General features: G+C 36.7%; 1 protein-coding gene across 1 annotated transcript in view; it reads right to left on the bottom strand.

Annotated features, from left to right (window-relative positions):
* Nucleotides 1-18,561, bottom strand: part of LAMA2 (laminin subunit alpha 2) — a 576,425-nt gene that overhangs the window by 141,334 nt on the left and 416,530 nt on the right. The window contains exons 33-34 of the mRNA XM_081828983.1: nucleotides 6,934-7,076; nucleotides 3,215-3,313 (exon numbers count right to left, since the gene is read on the bottom strand). Coding sequence (XP_081685109.1) covers nucleotides 3,215-3,313; nucleotides 6,934-7,076 — 242 coding nt within the window. The remainder of the gene's footprint in view (nucleotides 1-3,214; nucleotides 3,314-6,933; nucleotides 7,077-18,561) is intronic.

Raw genomic sequence — 18,561 nt, 5'->3', positions numbered from 1 at the left:
TTTTCACTGTGTCCTCATAAGGCAAGGAAGGGGAAAAGAATCTCTCCTCTATAGGGGTTCCTTTTATTTTATTTATTTTTATTTTTTAAAGATTTTATTTATTCACTCATAAGAGACAGAGAGAGAGAGAGAGAGAGAGAGAGGCAGGCTCCCCACTGAGCAGAGAGCCCAATGCGGGACTCGACCCCAGGACCCTGGGATCACGACCTTAGTCGAAGGCAGACGCTTAACCATCTGAGCCACCCAGGCACCCTATAGGGGTTCCTTTTATAGGGCACTAATTCCATTCATTAGCACTCCACATTCATGACCTAATCACCTCTCAAAGGCCTCACCTCCTATTATCATCACCCTGCCAGTTAGAATTTCAACATAGGAATTTTGGAGGGGACATAAACCCTCAGTCCATAGCAAGATCTAAAGAGACATCTCACCAAAGATGATACACATGCAGATGGCAAATGAGCATATAAGAAGATGCTCAGTATCATATATCATTAGGAAATTGTAAATTAAAACAAGGAGCTACAACTACACACGTATTAGAATGGCCAAAATTCAAAACACTGACAACACCAAATGCTAGTGAGGATGTGGAGCAATTGGAACCTTATTTGTTGCTGGTGAGATGCAAAATGGTACCACCACTTTGGAAGACAGTTTGGTGATTTCTTAGAAAACTAAACATACTTTTACTATAGGATCCACCAATTGAGCTCCTTGGTATTACAAAAATGAATTGAAAACTTATGTACTCAAATGTTTATAGTAGCTTTATTCATGCTGCCAAAACTTGGAAGCAACCAGGATGTCCTTTAGTAGATGAATGGATAAATAAACTGTGGTGCAATCAGACAATGGAAAATATTATTCAGCATTAAAAAAGAAATGAGCAATCAAGCCATGAAAAGACACAGAGGAAACTTAAATGGATATTACTAAGTACAAGAAGTCCATGTGAAAAGGCTACATAGTGTATGATTCCAACTATATGGTGCTCTGGAAAAGGCAAAACTATAGAGACAGTAAAAAGATCACTTTGCCAGAGGTTTGAGAGGAGGGAGGGAGGTGGAGCACAGAGGGTTTTTAGGGCAGTGAAACTACTCCGTATGATACTATAATGGTGGAGACATGTCATTAAACATTTCTCAAAACCTAAAGAATGTACAACACCATGAGTGTACACTATCAAAAATCACCAAGAGTGTACACTATGAACTTTGAATGATAATGATTGTCAATGTAGCTTCATTTATTGCGACAAATGTACCACCCTGGGGGTGGGGGTGTTAATAATGGGGAAGCTATGTATGTATAGGGTTAGGGGGTATATGGGAACTGTCCATACTTTCCAATCAACTTTGCTTTTAACCTTAAACTTCTCTAATATATGCATTCTATTTTGAAAAATTTATTCAGTATGGGAGAGTCTGCTGAAGAGATGAAAAGATGTAGGCTAAGACATAATAAAGGTCTAGGTGGCTCTGTCGCGCAATGGATAGCGCATTGGACTTCTAAGACATAATAAAGGTCTGACTTTCCTAGTAAAATATTTCTTGTGTTTCTAGGCTCAGATCATTAGGCTCTAATCAGATCAATGAGAGAAGGCTTGTGTCAGTTTTGCTTATCCCTCTATTCCCAGTGTCTGTCATTCTGACAGAGTACCTAGAACACGGTAGCTGCCCAATAAGTATTAATAAAATGAATGAATAAATGAAATGCCTCCTGTTCCATGGAATTTTCCCTAATTACCCTTAAAGAGATTAAATCATTCCATTTATGTTTCTCAGGTACATTTCTTGTTCCTTTATTTTATTTCATGTTTTATTACATATTTGCATGCAGCTGTCCCACATTACCCTCCACACATCTAAATACATATCGTATACACATACACACACATACACACATATATGAGCGCGCGCGCACACACACACACACACACACACACACACACACACTAGACCGAAGTTCCTTGAAGACAAAGACTGGGCTTCATTTATATCTTTCATCTGCAAACATTTAGCTTGGGTGAACATTCATACATGCTTGTTGAATTGAGTTTTACTTTGTTTGCTATGACCAGTTTAAAATTTCTTCTTTAGTTGTAATTACATAGCAAATACAAAGTTATTAGCTATTAAATTAATATGAGATAAATGTATTTATTAATCTAATTAATACCTAACAAGAACTGGCAAGCAACTCTGTTCTGTATCTAGCTGGTACTAGATTCTGAAAAAGCGTTTCATATGCTATTTGTAATCTCAGGGCCATTGTTTAGTGTTATGTGCTCAGAAGCCAATTTGATTTCCTTGTGGAAATTTTCCTAAACCAGCAGCATGCATGTGAAGTGGAAAGATTACTGGACCAATGGGAATCTGGAGACTGGGTTCTACTTAGGTCCCTGAGTTTAGTGAATTGTATGGCCAGTGGTAATTCTTTTCATTGTCACGCCCTGAGGTATCCCTTCTTAAACAAACAAACAAAAATGAACTAGATAATATGTAAGAACATTCTAACTCCAATATTTGTTGTCATTTAAAGCTCTTAGAAAATCTAACGGGATCCCTAAATGACAAGCCAGTTCTCTGCTCATGCATTTTTCTGGCCACAAGATGGCGGACTTTGTGTTGTTTTCTAACAGTAAAAAGAAACTTGACCTTGCAGTTTTGAAAGTTTAAAACACCCAATTCCTTAAAAAGTCTGATAAATGTAACATGGACTTTACATTCTAACTTTTCAAAGTGTCTTAAATGCTTTGGATTTTCACAATAAAGATTTCCTCTTTTGTGTGGGAATACTGATTTAGACTGTACTTCTATACAAATGCAAATATCCTGTGATGAGATCAAAGCGTCTGTAAGTATTTTCATTTGTTTTTCTTTTTCCTTACATAGTCAAAGACAGTGCTGTTGGAATTCAAAATTGATAAAAACTTTTATGTGTGACTGGATAGAATTTTCAAAATATACTGTCACTCTGATATTTTTAGCCCTTGTCCTTGACACTACCCAAGCATCACAACTTCCTTTGATGCTACTGAGTTTCAGGATTTTATTTGAGGCAGAAGTAGCAAGTCAAAATACATCTACTTCATGCACCAAATTGGGAATTAGAAACAACAATATTTGCACTTCAGAAATTTGATGTAATTTTCCTTAAAATACATGATCTATCTGCTATAAGAAGATTCATGACCCTCCCAGCTTACCCTGGTCAGAAGCTCATTCATTTCCGACACGAGCGTGTTCAGGTTGCCCTCTGCCAATTGAATAAGCCTCTCTGGGGCCCGCTGAGGTGAGAGCAGGTGCTGAAAAAGATTTCATTCCACATACATTTTAGTAAAAGGTTTTGCAGTGATTATGGGGTTGCACATTTAACACAACAGTTTTCCTTTTTATACAAAGTATTTCACCATCTCGCCTTCAAAGGAAAGATAAACCATTTCAACTGGGCACATATATATGAAGTGCTATGCAAAATATCCTGGCAAGCAATGCAAATTGCAGTCATTTATTGAAAAATTACTATGTGCCAGGCTTTTTTTCCCCACTTAATTCTTACAACAATTCTATGAGGTAAATGTTTTTTTGTTTTGTGTCTGAAGAGACTCTGGCTCGAAGAAAGTTAAAACTTGCCCAAGATCACATGGCCAGTAAGGGGTAGAGTCAAGATGAACTCTGATTGTTCAAGGCTCCCATTTCAACCAATAGAGAGTTTACAGGAAAGAAAGAGAGGAGGGGTCTGGCCAGGCACTCACAGAGAGGCCGTTTTCTTCTGAACACAGTCAATGTCACAGAACAGTAACATTAGACAGGGTCACTCTGTGACAGTGATGAATGAAAGAAAACAAGACCACTCCATAATCTTGTCTAAGCACAGACAAAGCCATGGTTTCAAAGGTATCAAAAATCCATTTGCTGTCGAATCTGAGTGACCACTGCCCCTTTGGTCATTATAGCTTTAGCCTCCCTGTGTTCTTCCCTCCTTCTCCATAAGATTCATTAGAATAATCCATTACCTCCATTTCCTAATGGCACCCAACCCAGCCCAAACCCCTGCTTCCTTACAGCTGCCCTAGAACACCCAGCACAAACCCAATACTTGGAGTCATTTCTATGACCTTCTTATGGAGACACACCCACATGCCCCATAGTGGGCAGTGTCCCTTGTTGCAATGAGCTCAGAAACACAACTCTGTTCTCAGTGGTCTCTGGCTGGACACAGGGAAAGGAAACAAACAAGGAAGTAAAATAATTTGCTTACCATTTTAAAATATCAAGATAGGATCCCAAGGATCCAGGTATTAAATAAATTGTAGAAGAGGGACACAATCCCTGAATCAAGAAAGACTGGAATTGAAGGAAAATCAAGGTGGTGTTGACCAATGCTCAGCCAGCCCTCAGGAGGTAGAGAACTGTATCTCTTGGTTCAGGTAGTGGCCACAGATTAAAAGCTCTTCCATTAGGGCCTTTTGCTACTTCATCCAGTGCTTATGCAGTATTTTCAAAATGGTTTATGTCCTACTGAAGTATTTGCTTTTCTAGTTCAATCTCCTTTCTTTGTATTCCTCCCATGCAGAGTAGTCCCCCCTCATCCATGGGGGCTACGTCCCAGGACCCCCAGTACACGCCTGAAACTGCTGGTAGTATTGAACCCCGATATGCTGTTTTTCCCTCTGCATATGAGCCTAGGATAAAATTTAATTCATAAATTGGGCCCAGTAAGAGATTAACAACAATAAAATAGAACAATTATAAAGATATGCTGTAATAAAAATTATGTGAATGTACTTTGTCCCTCTCTCAAAAAACATTACTGGAATGTATTCACCCTTCTTGTGATGATGTAAGATGATGAAATGCTTACATAATGAGGCACCGTGGTGTAGCATGAGGCTACTATTGACCTTCTGATGACAAGTCAGAAGGGGGATCATCTGCTTGTGAACCAAGGTTGACTGTGGGTAACTGAAACCGTGGATGGGGTGGCGGGGGACTAAGGAAAATTACTAGTCAGCATCTTCCTCATTAAAACTCCCATTTCTGAATATGAGGCCTACAAGGTAAACTCGGATTCCTCTGTCTAGCTTTCAAGGTTGTCCTTCATAACACCCTGCCCCACTCAAGTTTCTAGCCTTATCTTTTACGAGCATGCCTGCCTTCTCGTGTAGGACAGAGAGGCCCTGTGAATTCACAGCTCCACCTCTGCTCACACACTCTCTTCTTTGACTCGAGGAAGGAGTATGAGCCCAGGGCCAGCGAGGCTTTATCGATGGCAGTCTAGGCTGGGCCTTTCCAGGCAAGTTACTTTCCCTCTCTGAGCTTGACAAAGGTAGTTTCATTCTCCCCAGCCCTAAAGTCATAGGGCCTCTACTCAAATCCTGGCTCTGCATTTAGTAGCCATGTGATCTTGTGTCTCACATTAACTTTTCTGTGTTTCGGTTTCCCTACCTGAAAAAAACAGTACTTCTTTCCTACCTCTTGGAGTTTCTAGAAGATTTATGTATGATAATTCATGTAAGACTTTAGTCACTTAATTGCTTTGCACAGAGATACCCATCACTAAGTGTTAGTTATTTTTGCTGTCATCATTATTGGCTTCCTCTTCTGGAAAATAGGAATAATAATACTTGCCTTGAAGGCCATGGTCCAGATTACAGAATATACTCCCTAGAAGAGTATCTGCCAGTGTCTAGTGAGTAAATCTTAGATTTTTCCTCCAGTCCTTGCCAACATTTCTTTGCCTATTAAATTGTGTCTATTCTTCAAGTTCCAGCACAAATTACACTCTCATTAATAATGCATTCCCTTGTTTCTCCGAATATTACCTGTTTCTCCAATCTTTGTACAATATTGTAAGTCAAAAATTTATAAAACACATGATGAGTATCCTGATTGTTAAATTATTGCTTTAACCACATAGACTGTAAGCTTCCTGAGGGTAGTGACCACAGTGTATGAGTCATGAAACTCCCAGGGAACCAAGTGCAATACCGAAACATTCCAGAATTTCTCAAAAAATACCTGATCATTGACGGATAGCAAATTGGGAGTCACTTTCCATCTTTTGTTATCAGATGAAGTCCCAATTTCCTTAACATTTCCTCCTCTCCCACCCACTACCGAAAGTTTTAACAATGTTTTAGAATAGTGTTTTTCAAATTAGTTCTCGTTGAAGTGTTTTCAAAGGTCTGCTAGCTCTCTAGTACAAAGTTTTAATCTTGTGTTTTCATTTTGATGGGAAACTTAAATGTTAATGTAAGCATTTCTGGAACTCAGGCCCGGCACCTGGGAGATGACTATGGCCATCTGATCTCAGCACCTACCTCTGCATGCATGTCTGATCATATGGCAGATTGAACACGTAAATCATGTGACCTTGTCAAGTAATGACAAATGTCATTTTAGGACCCCTTGCAAGGGGCTCTGTAGTTCATACTGTAGAATGGTAGGAATTATATGTAAGATACATACTGATGAAAGAACCTGTGTGGAAGTAGTCAGGGTCATATTCTTGTTGCAAGCAGCAATTTGCTCTCAGCAAAAATCATCTGTTATTTTATATTAACGTTTTTAATTTTAATTTTATTGGGTTTTTTTAGGCTTTTGTAAGGATTAATGTGTTTTGATTTTATCGAGCTGTAAGTATAGGAACTATACCTGATTTTATGTTTGTACATATTTAAATAACATAATAAAGCTGATTTAGGCCAAGCACTGAGGGTACATAAGCCACTTTCCCTTAACAGCAATCTGTTATAGTTAATACTCAAATTTGAAAAACACTGGTTTAGAAAATCTCTGAATTTTCCTCCTGGTTGCTTGCCTTGATTTGGAGTGAAGGGAAGATTTACTAATTCTGGCCACTACCCCTTGGGAAGCTTCTGTCATCTTTTCCCTGGCTCTTGCCATGACTGCTCCAACCTACCTTTAGTTCTTGAGTCATATTTTCGAGACCATACAGCATTTTATATGGGGCAGGTAGTGGGCCAGTGAGGTTGATACTCATGGCCATCTGCTCCAGGTGAGCCAAGTCACCGAGAAGAAGGCCCGTGCATTCATCTCCACAAACTGTGAAAGGGGAAATGACATAGAATATTTACTTCTGTTAAACATCCCAGGCAGATGTTCAAAGATTTCAGCTATGAAATATTTTATGGCCCACGTATAATTCCACGAGAGATGATGCTACACATCTTAGATAATTAACACTTTCAAATGGATGATGGTTGGAAAAAAGAGGAAAAGAACAACAGGAGAGCAGACATGCCTGTTGGCCAGAAGCTGAAATAGGGACAGGGACGTAAGGTGAGAACCAAAGAGGAGGAGCAAATGGATTTTGAGGGGAACGAGCATATTACAGAAGTACGAGAGGTAAGACATGGGATATAACATTATGAACGTTCCAGCAGTTCCCACATAAGCAATCTAGAGGACATCTGTAACTAGATCATAAGACATGCTCCCGTGTCTAAAACTGTATGCAAATAACGTGCTCTACTGCAGTGGACTGGAGAGTGTCTACAGCAATGGGGTCTCCCCGTGTTTCACATACCATGTAGGCTGCATATCCCAAATTTGTGCAACTTTTCCGCTTGACAACTACGGAAAAGAATAATTTTTAAAAAAGAGAAGTCAAAAGAAAAACTTTTCTTTTTATAATTTGTGTTTCTTTGGCTCATGGTATGTATGTATTTATTTACTTACTTACCGACTTATTTGCCAACTTTTCCTCTTTAGCCTTTCAGCCCATTATCGCCCGTCATTACATGCTCTCCCACAAATTCCTGCTTTGCTAATTAACCTCATCCAGCCTTGTGGATAAATAATTGCTAAGGGCCAGGAAAGTGTTATTCCGTAAGTAGCCAGAAGTGCTAATATTCTATGTATAATCTTTTCGGTAATTAGAAAGAGGGAGTGCTCATGCTTGGCGTGGTGGAAGGGGGCTGGTGGTAGAGTTAGTAGAGAGAAAAAAAAATGGATGGTTTTTTCATTATTAGATTAATTTCATAAACAGTAGAATTTCTAAAATGAAAATACTTGAATTCTCTTGTAGGATTTTAAATATATACATATTCAGTTTGAAGTTTTTAGTTCCTTTTTTTTTTTTTTTAACCCTTTGCAACGGAGCAACGAGGTGTAGCTTCTCCATGCCAAGGAGCATGTATTACTGTGTTTATGATATGCATTTATGTAGACAGTTATAATTTCTAGCATATATTCAGCAGAAGGAGGTATCAAAACTATGCACAATAAGAAGAGAGGTAAATGCATAACATGGCAAATACCAAGATTTGGAGTAGCTTTGGACCATGCCCCAAACTGGCAAGAATTCAATCAGTCCTCTAAAATAGCACTCCCCTGAGCTGCCTAATGGAGAAAAAGCCACTAACTAAAGCTTGTAAACAAAGAGAAGTAGTACAGAGGGTGATTTTTTTGATAGGACAGTAGTTAAAGGTGAGTTACAAGATCCCTTCACAGGGCTTCAACTGCCCCAGCAGGGCTTTCAGTAAATCAGCTGCGTACGGATGATACCTGCAACTGTAGAGTGTCCCCTGCAGGAGCTTTGCCAGCTGAGTGAACAAAGAGGCTTTGGAGGCAGGAGCCCAAGTGTGGAACTAGAGCTGTATTCTCTTCCTCTTCTGCTAACCGGAATGAAAGGGAATTTGCTCTACATGGAAACTCAGTGTAAACAACAGAGTGCTGTGTCTTCCTGCTCCCAGTTCAATGGGAGTGCTTGAGAAGCTTTAACACACCTGTCTACATGAAACATTTACAGAAAACACAACCGGCAACATAATTAGGTGCCGAATTGACTCTGTCTAAACATCAGAACACAGTCTGGGTGTCAAACGCTAGTGGGTCTCAGAATCATCTGAACAATTTTCTTAAATTACAGAAGACAGCCACTTGGCTGTACATTAAAATCCTATGGGGATTTATAAAATACAGATGTCCAGGTACTTCCCACCCCCACCTTCAGAGCATCTGATTTCTTGGGTCTGTGGCAAGGCCTAGGCGTCAGAATTTTTAGATTATAGAGGATCCGATCATACAGCTAGGGTTTAGAGACACCATTGCAGATGATAAGCTTTAGGGATGCTCATTCCTAAAGATGAAAGTCGTCATTTTGCTTGTTGTCTCCTCTGCCTCGGATACTTCTCCCTCCATCTTCCCCTATGCAGCTCCTGGATATTCAGGTCAAGGGCTTAAGTGGTACTTCCTCGGAGGGGAAGGCCATGATGACTCAGAAATGACTGTCTCCAGCAATCACTATTGCATTCCCTTGGTCTCGTTATCTTAACACTCATGTGTGTATGAGCTCCCTTATTACTTTGTTTATATATTACTTCTTCCATACCAGAGAAGAGATCTTAAAAACCTTTGGTCACAGTGTTTAGGATAGTGTCTTACACACAGTAAACATAGTAAAAAAACATGTGCTTATGACTATCTTTGTGAAAGAAGAGCAAAAATATTTTGGAAAAGAGCAGAGTGTTAGAGGGAGAGAACAGAGAGAGGGAGAGAGGGAAAGGGAGGGAGGGAGGAAGGGAGGGAGAGAAGAATGGTCAAACAGGAAGTGTCTAAATGGGAGAACATGATAATGAGATAGGAACTGGAGAACAACACAGATATGTGAGGAACAGGAGAACAGAATAAAAACAATGGTAAGGAAAAATTGTCTTGTGATTGGAGAGGCAGAGACTGAGTAATGTTGGGATATGGCTGTTATGATACCCACATAAAGTAATTCAGGTTTTTGTTTGTTTGTTTTGAGGTAATTCAGTTTTGACTTAGGAAAGAGTTATTGGAATGGAGGAAGGGATGAGAAGCAAAAAGATAAGAAATGTTATCAAGAAAGAAACAACACAGATGGGTTACTGACCAGATAAGGGCAATGCTCAGTTCTGGGATGGATTAAAAATGGTCACCACTTCCTTCCTGTTCTCCCATTAAGAGGTAGAGCCTTATTTCTCCCCCTTAAATCTGGGTTGGATTTATGACACACTCTGACCCAAAGAGTGTGTCAGAGGAATATTGTGTGACTCTTCAGCCTCAGCTTCAAGGCGTTCAGCATTTTCTGCTTTCACATTCTTGGAACTCTGCTGCCTTATGGATAATCCCAAATGAGTCTTCTTGAGGAAGAGAGGCAGCTGTGAGCAAGAGAAAGGCAGGCCCGACCATTCCAGCTGAGGCTCCATCATGTGAATGGGGCTATCTGAGCCTCCTCAGGCATGACAACAAAAGAACTATCCATTGGAGCCAGCCCAATCTGTCAACCTACAGAAACTTGAGGATATATCCAGTTGTTGTTTTAAGCTACTGAATTTTGGAGTGGCAGCAATACATAATTGATAAACTTTCCCAAGTTTTGTAAGTGTGATTTAGAGTTCAAATTCAGATCAGGGACTTACAAGTTGCAATTCACAGGCTAAGAACAAGTATTAGCAAAAATTCTTAATTTTATTAAAAGTTAGGAAGGATACAAAGGTTCCTTTTCCACTGAGGCCAACTTTATCATTATTATAAAGTTCCATTCAACTTCTAGTGAAGATGGATTTTCGGCAGATGTTCCCAGGATGTAAACAAAAAATATGTTCTTTTTACTTTCAAGATCTTGAGAGATACTTCATAATAGGATGTCTCACCATGCTTTTTAGGGCAGTGTGTTCTTCAGGAATCTTTTGCTAGCCCTTTCTCTAATGTATTTATAATTTATAACCTACCTATTTCCAAGAAGAAATTGAGTCAGCTCACTGATAATAGTGTGGCTAGAGGTTCCTCACTGGTGGCTCCAGAAATTTCCAGGGAAAAGTTTTCTCAGATTTTATTTCATATAAGAATAAATCAAGCACTGGAATGCAGAACTAGATCTGATTTACTGTAATACACTACAGAGTAAATTGGTGAACTAGAATGCCAAGAGGCATGATGAATACTGATTTTTCTCTCGCTTATTCTATCCCCTGCCCATCTGTTTTGGTTCCTCATCTTCAGTTGTTGAAATAAAAATGTATTTAATTGCTCTTTCAAGGACTCATACATCCCATTTTATGTTTCTGTTCCAAAGATCTATTATTGTCCCATGTCTTATGGTCTCTGTATTTGCTTTTTGAGGAACAAAGTAGAAGCACATTTTGTAAGTGAAAGGTAAGTTTTACAGTATGCTCCAAGTAATATACTAACATCTGTCCAAATGGGTCAGAAAGACTTATGGATATGACAGCCATGGGGATTTTCCTAAAGCTTCTATATAAGTTTAGTTCATGCAGTTAGAAGATACACCCACGAGGAAATATGCCTTTTACATAATGGTTTGCTATTTTATTCTGACACAAAATATTTTACATATACCGCAAGCTACTTTTATTTGCCCTCAAAAAGTCTGAAGTGTCTGGCAACAAACATGGATGCAAATTAAAACCACATTTAATTCACTATAAGAGGGAAGATTTGAAGAGTGTACAGAGACATGGAATATTCACATTATGTAAACAGTTGTTCTTTGATGAATGTGCAGTAACTGCTCAGTGTAAATTAACACCTATCTTATAATCAGGACCCCCAAAGAACCTCTTCCAACCATTCTATTCAGCAAGAGATAAGGTTATAAAGTGAGATCCTGGCTAAACTGCATGGGAACAAAAGCAAATATTTCAAGACTATGATTATATTTTACATGACTAAATGTTTCTGAGGCTTTGCCTATAAAAGTGTCAGGATAAATTTGTGTCTAATATTAACAAATGCAGTACTAAATTCAGATCGTTATAGCTGGGCACATGTAAGGGACAAATCATGCAACTGATATTACAGATCTTTCTGTTAGCAATTAGTACAAAATACTGCATTTCTACCAGAGTCCCCCATGCATAATAACTACTGGCTTACTGTCACAAAAAATTCACACACTATGTCCACACCAAAGAAGCTGAAGCTGAAATGAGTGCAATGAGTATTTTTGAAAAGGCCAAACCCATTAACCAATTTTAGGTAAAATACATAAATTGTCTGCCCTAATAGAATAGGGATGAATGAGTAAATATACATTTCTAACAAAAGACTAAATTTGTGTACCTATATTCATGTTTTAATTTAACTCTTTTATATTAAGGCCATTGATATTTCCTAGGATATGGATTTTATATTTCTCTCCTTTCTCTTTCCCTTTCAAGAAGAAACTTTTAGATTGGCATATATTTAGGGCTTATTATTATGTAGAAATAATATCTTCTAAAATAAAAATTTGGTTTTAAACTGATTAAGAAGTCTTTTTTGCCTATTATTTCTCTGAATAAAGGGAAAGGTATTCTGTAGGCTTTAGATGAGGCTGATGAATTTGTTCATGAACCAAGATGTTTTATATATTATATGTAATTATATATTTAAGATATCATATAATATATAAGTATAATTATATAAAATATAGAATATAAATAACAAATTTATAATTAATAAACTAATAAATTCATATAATTATATGTTATATAATATAAATTTTTATATCTTAATTTTAACTTAATTTTAAAATATTTATATATAAATTTTATTTTATATATGTTAAACAAAATTCTGTACATAAGTATATATATATATATAACACAAGTTCAATATGGCTTAAGTATGGCATAACTGTTCCAAAAAAAAGGAGGGCACCTGGGTGGCTCAGTTGGTTAGGTGTCTGCCTTCAGCTCAGGTCATGATCCCAGGATCCTGGGATCGAGTCCTGGATCAGGCTCCCTGCTCAGCGGGGAGTCTTCTTCTCCCTCTGCCCCTCACCCTGCTCTCATGCTCTCTCTAGCTCTCTCCCTCAATCTCTCTCAAATATATAAATAAATAAAATATTAAACAACAACAACAAAAAACAAAAAAAGGAAACTTTTTTGTAAGCACTATAATAATAATGGGATAGTAACTTTTATCTATATGTTCATTACATAGCAGGCAATACGTTCTTTCTTGCCTTCATTATCTCATCTAATGTTCACAGCAATTCTATAAAGTGCTATTAATATCCTCATTTAAAAGATGAGTAAAATAGTCAAAATAATTGTATATATGAGCCTATAAATATTGCCATGTGAAAACTTAAAGAGAGGAGAAAATATAAGGTGGTCATAAAAGGGGTTTTCAGTGAGTTGAAGAGCCTAGAATTAGAATTATAGAAAACCAGAAGTCAGCCTAACCTAAATATTTCATCAGAAACTGATGAGTTGCACAAAACATGTTTTTGCAAAAAAGTGGTCAAATAATAACCATGATGCTAATAATGCCTAGAATTTACTGAGCATGAATTATGCTTAAGTACTTCGCATATATGTATACAGTATTTTGTTTCCATTTTACAGATGATGAAATGAGGTTTAAAAGAGTTGACTACATGGTGTCACACAACTTGTATGTGACCAGCCAGGATTCGAACCTTCTAGAGACACATCATGACAGCATGCTTCCTGGCATCAGGAGATAGTCTGCTTCAGGGACACCACAGAAAAGACAATTGCACTATCTTACTTATAAGAATTCCTCTGACTTGAAGATCTTATGATTCTATTGTTCTTCGAGGTCAATGAACTCCTTCAATCTAGCACAGTGAAAACTGTAATCAAATGGAGTTTACTCTTAAAATTAAGCCTGACAGAAAATACAGGAAGTAGTGATCAGCCTCCTGTACATGACAGTTCAATAGCACAACTCCTTCTTCCATTAAGAGAATGGCTTTCCCAATGTGATATACAAACCCAATGATTAGGAAAATTACCTAGAATCAGAGTGAGAGTTGCAATCTCGTAATCCTGGACCTATGCTAAGAAGGTTGACAGAAAACTCAAAGCATCTTTTACTAACAAAACAGATACAAGTCAAGTGCAAACAGGGTGAACAGAAGTTGCTTCTATAGATTCTATGACATCCGAATTTGAATAATATGCCAAAGCTTGGAGTTGTAAAAAACTACAGTAGACATACTGGTCTTTGGATAGGAAATAGCATTTGGGGATTAAGTGGGAGCAGAAAGAGGATGGCATTTAAGGGGTAAGGATGGAGGGTGATCACATGTCCCGCAAGCAAAGCCATAGCTCATTAAAAAGCATCTGGAGGTCAACTGATGCTTTATCATCATCTTTTATTATGGAAAGTCTCATTTTCTTTATAGTGATCAGCCCCATTGCACTATTTTGTTCCTGCTTTCATTTATAGGGGAGCAATAATTGCCATTAACAATCATCGTTGATTTATAAGAGTATAACACTGTTCTAACAACAATATATAAGGGCCACTACATTATTATGATAAGATCCTTGCTAGCAACTGGATATTAAAAACAATAATCTTGACCATCTCTGCAGATCAGTGTCAAGGTAGGACAAAACTTCAGATCTTAGCTTTCACCAAGTGGCTGAAAAGTATGTATTTTACAGAATTAAGGTGTGCTATCACATTTAGCTAGGTTGCAGGTAAAAAACACGCTTCATAACTGCTTTTGCAACACTGGCAAGCAAAACCTCATCTTAAATGTTATATTATAGATAAATTGTGACTATAAGCAATAAAGCTCTTATATTCTTAATATCTCATAGGCAGTGAATAAAAATAGGAAGCATCAATTTGATATTTATAAAATGCTATTTCAGGCACTCTTTATGGAATAACATCTTGCCAACAGCTCCTAATTTTAATTTCTGTTCTCTATAAGAGTAATATATTTTACTATGCCACTCATAATCTATTTTAAACATTACATGAGTTGTTTTGTGCTAACTACTGATCTGTAGAAAATAGGACATGAAAAATCTGAGTTTTGTGATTCACCGTACAGAACTTTACTATTAAATAAATAATGTCTTTCTTGCTCATTCTCAAATTTCAGAAAGGCAGGTGGTTATTCTCATTTTATAAAATGATAATGTAAATTGTGAATGAGGGTTGGAAGAGGAGGTTGGATTTGTATTAACCTAACATACTAAGGATAAGTCCGTCCTGTTTTGGGAAGTCCAACAAAATATCTCTTCAGGACTCACCAACATTTATAAGGGAAGAACACACTGTAGAGTTGTCCCAAATTATTCCTATTAGAAAAAAGTAAAAAGATCTAGAAAGAAATCTGAGCACCCAGCTAATGTGTTTTTCACTTGTATAGAAGGTAGGACTCTACTTGACAATCCTTGATGAATAAAAATCTATCCTAACTCCCATATAACTATCATAATGTTTTATTTATTTATTTTTAAAATTTTTTTAAAGATTTTATTTATTTGCGAGAGAGAGAATGAGAGACAGAGAGCATGAGAGGGAGGAGGGTCAGAGGGAGAAGCAGACTCTCCACTGAGCAGGGAGCCCGATGCGGGACTCGATCCCGGGACTCCAGGATCATGACCTGAGCTGAAGGCAGTCGCTTAACCAACTGAGCCACCCAGGCGCCCCCATAATGTTTTAAATCTTAGAGGAGAGAGTCTCAACAGTTAGTAGGAAAAAAAAGTATGTATCTCTTAACATATATATTTAAAGTTTTTCATTTTTTAACCCATTTTATCTTTATTCTTTATTGAGGTAACATGGGCTTTAAACCCAAGAGGTAAATGAATAAAGAGCTGAATTAATTAATGTTGAATATACTAGGAAAACCATGTCTGCTTTCAGTGTCTTGTATTGGCAGTCAGCATAAAAGAAAGTAAGATTTGCAAGGCAAACCTAAGTTCAAATCATAGCTCTATGGAAAAGTCACTGTGAGCTTTGGAAAAGCAACTTAAATCACCTAATTCAGTTTTCTTATCACACAGTGGAGATAATAATGTATAGGGATGTTGTAATCATTTAAAAGCATATAAAGTGCTTAATATAGTGTCTGGCAAATGAAGCTCTCGATATAGATGAACCTTTAAAAAATTACTATTCTGATGAGCCATGTGTGGTAAAATGGGCTTTGGAGAATGCCTAGAATCTGAAGACAGATGTTTTGGTTGGGCATGCCCAGGCACTGACTCTGATGAGTGAGGCTGATAACCTTGGTGGATTGAATTTGGCTCACTAGGAGAGACTCTGCTATCTAAATATTACCTATTAAGGGCATAGATTATTTGTGTACATTCCTCATGACAGTAATAGAAATTCCATGTATAAAAGACCATGTCCTACAAGAAATCCACCATTTTGGCTCCTATAAAATCCTAGGTTGCTCACTGGCAATTGTCCATGGCAGCTATAAGTCTCTTAGGTGCTCCAAGGAAGCTCTTCCATGATTTCTGCATTTGCTCTGTACTGCACAATCTCTATAGCAAAATTTTATAACCTTTGTTAAACAAATTAATTATGTAACTAACTTTACAGGAGGTATACAGATTCTTTCCACCAGTATGCAGCTCTCTTGAGATAATGCAATGATCATGCCTAGATCATTTACTGTGTTTTTTTTTTCTATTTTTAAAAATACACAAATCCACAATGTGGGCGAAATTAAGTCCTGTTTTCTAGAGAATTAATTAAAGAGAGAAAAATTAACTATATAATGCATGCTACTAACCTGAGTGCTAATTTATTACATAATAGGACAAACATCTTAATTTTTATAGTCACCACCATCTTACCAGCACCCATTTATCTCTTTTCTTCATCAATGTAACATGGGCTCTAAGCTCAGAAGAGATTTTTCTTAGAAGACATTTCTCTTACTACACATACATATTCTCTTGCCCAAACCAGGCTACCTTCATACACACCCACTCACAGGCCTTATACAATTCCACTAAAGTCACATGTGATAAAACAGGCTTTGCAGATCAAACAGGCCAGGTGAATCATTCTTTGGTATCTTGCTCTTATTTAGCTTAAGGATATAGAAAGATACTAAAAAGAGATTTGAAGATAAGTCAGTTATGTCATTATTTGTGTCTTGATTATCTTATCTCAAAACTAGAAGTAGAACCTGAGTCTTGGCACAGGTCAATATAATAGAAGTATGGCATATTTTTCTGCCACAGGAGAAATTTTAAAATATAAGAAAAGAAGTAAAGCCTATGCAACAATTCTAACAGTTAACCTAATAAAGGGTAAAGAGTAAACATTACTAGAAATGGAAATCACTAATGTTTAAGAGCAACATGAGGAAAATCTACACAGCATTTATAAAATTAAAATATTTCTTATAAGTATCTTAAAATATAAAAGAAATATTTATTTATAAAATAATTATAAACACTTAAGAAAAAATGTCTACATATAAAAAAATCCCCATAACTTAACACTTCTTTTGTACAAGAAAAAAACACTATTATTTAATCCTCCAGAAGAATATTAAAATTTCCTGGATATAGAAACTGAACTGAATATCATGTATAGCAATGGGAAGTACATTTCTCTGTGGGACAAGAAAAATGCAAATGAACATTATAAGGCTAGAGTAACTCTGTAACTGAAGGATTGGCACTTTTGCTATTACCTGGGACCCTGGGAGGTTTAAATTCCATTGATGTGACAGAGAAAAAAAATGAGTTTTCTTATAAATTTATTTAAATGTATATAAAGTATTAATCACCAACAGAATAAGAACTTAGAGGCACTGTTGTTGATGGGAGGAATGACAACTCTCTTTAAAATAATAGTTCAGAAAATAATCCCATTATTTTATCTCATAGACTTTAATGTGTTATTGCAATTTTTTGTGATTAACATCAAATGTGGTGTTTGTATTTCAAGTTTACTTCTGGATAATTAAGAAAATTGATGATTTAAAATTCAAGGACTGTTTATATTACTGTTTATATTTGGAGCATCTATATATTATCTAGTTAAATATGTCAATGTTAATAATCTAACTTGAAAACAATATTAAGATGAATTTGATTACATTAGAAGTCCACTTCAATTATCATTAAAATATGTCATTATATTTGAAAAAGTGCATATGCATATAACCAATAACTGAACACGATAATGTATATATATATTATATGTTACATTTAATCTTTCCCTCCCTTCAACCTTGAAATTTATTTTTATTCTAAACGTGATACATTTTTATTAAAGATGATTGAAATACATTGAAAAAATGATTTAAAAACCTATATTAGCAAACATACCCAGTTTTTACCTTTTCTGGCACATTTTAAAAGCCAGCCTGAACATATGGAGACTCAGCAATATGCTACTAAAAAATGAATTGAATAAGAAATCAAAGAGGAAAAAAAATATACATGGAGACACATAAAAATGAAAACACATGGTACCAAATCCTTGGAATGCAGCAAAAACAGTTCTAAGAAGGAAGTTTATAACAATACAGGCTTACCTCAGGAAACAAGAAAAATCTCAAATAAACAACCTAACTTTATACTGAAAAGAACTAAAAAAGGGAGAATAGAGGGAAGATGGTGGAAGAGTAGGGGACCTGCATTTCATCTGGTCCCTTGAATTCACGTAGATATCTATCAAATCATTCTGAACTCCTGTGAATTCAACCCGAGAGCTAAGAAAAGAATTGCTGCAATTCTACACATAGAAACACAACCACTTTTTGCAAGCGGCATGAAACCCTTCAGGGAACAAAAACCACATAGAGCAA

This window comes from Leptonychotes weddellii, chromosome 8 (genome assembly GCF_054177405.1).
Source record: "Leptonychotes weddellii isolate Sample4059 chromosome 8, ASM5417740v2, whole genome shotgun sequence".
NCBI lineage: Eukaryota > Metazoa > Chordata > Mammalia > Carnivora > Phocidae > Leptonychotes > Leptonychotes weddellii.
The sequence above is the reverse complement of the archived record's forward strand: the minus strand, read 5'-3'. Positions and strand labels throughout refer to the sequence as shown.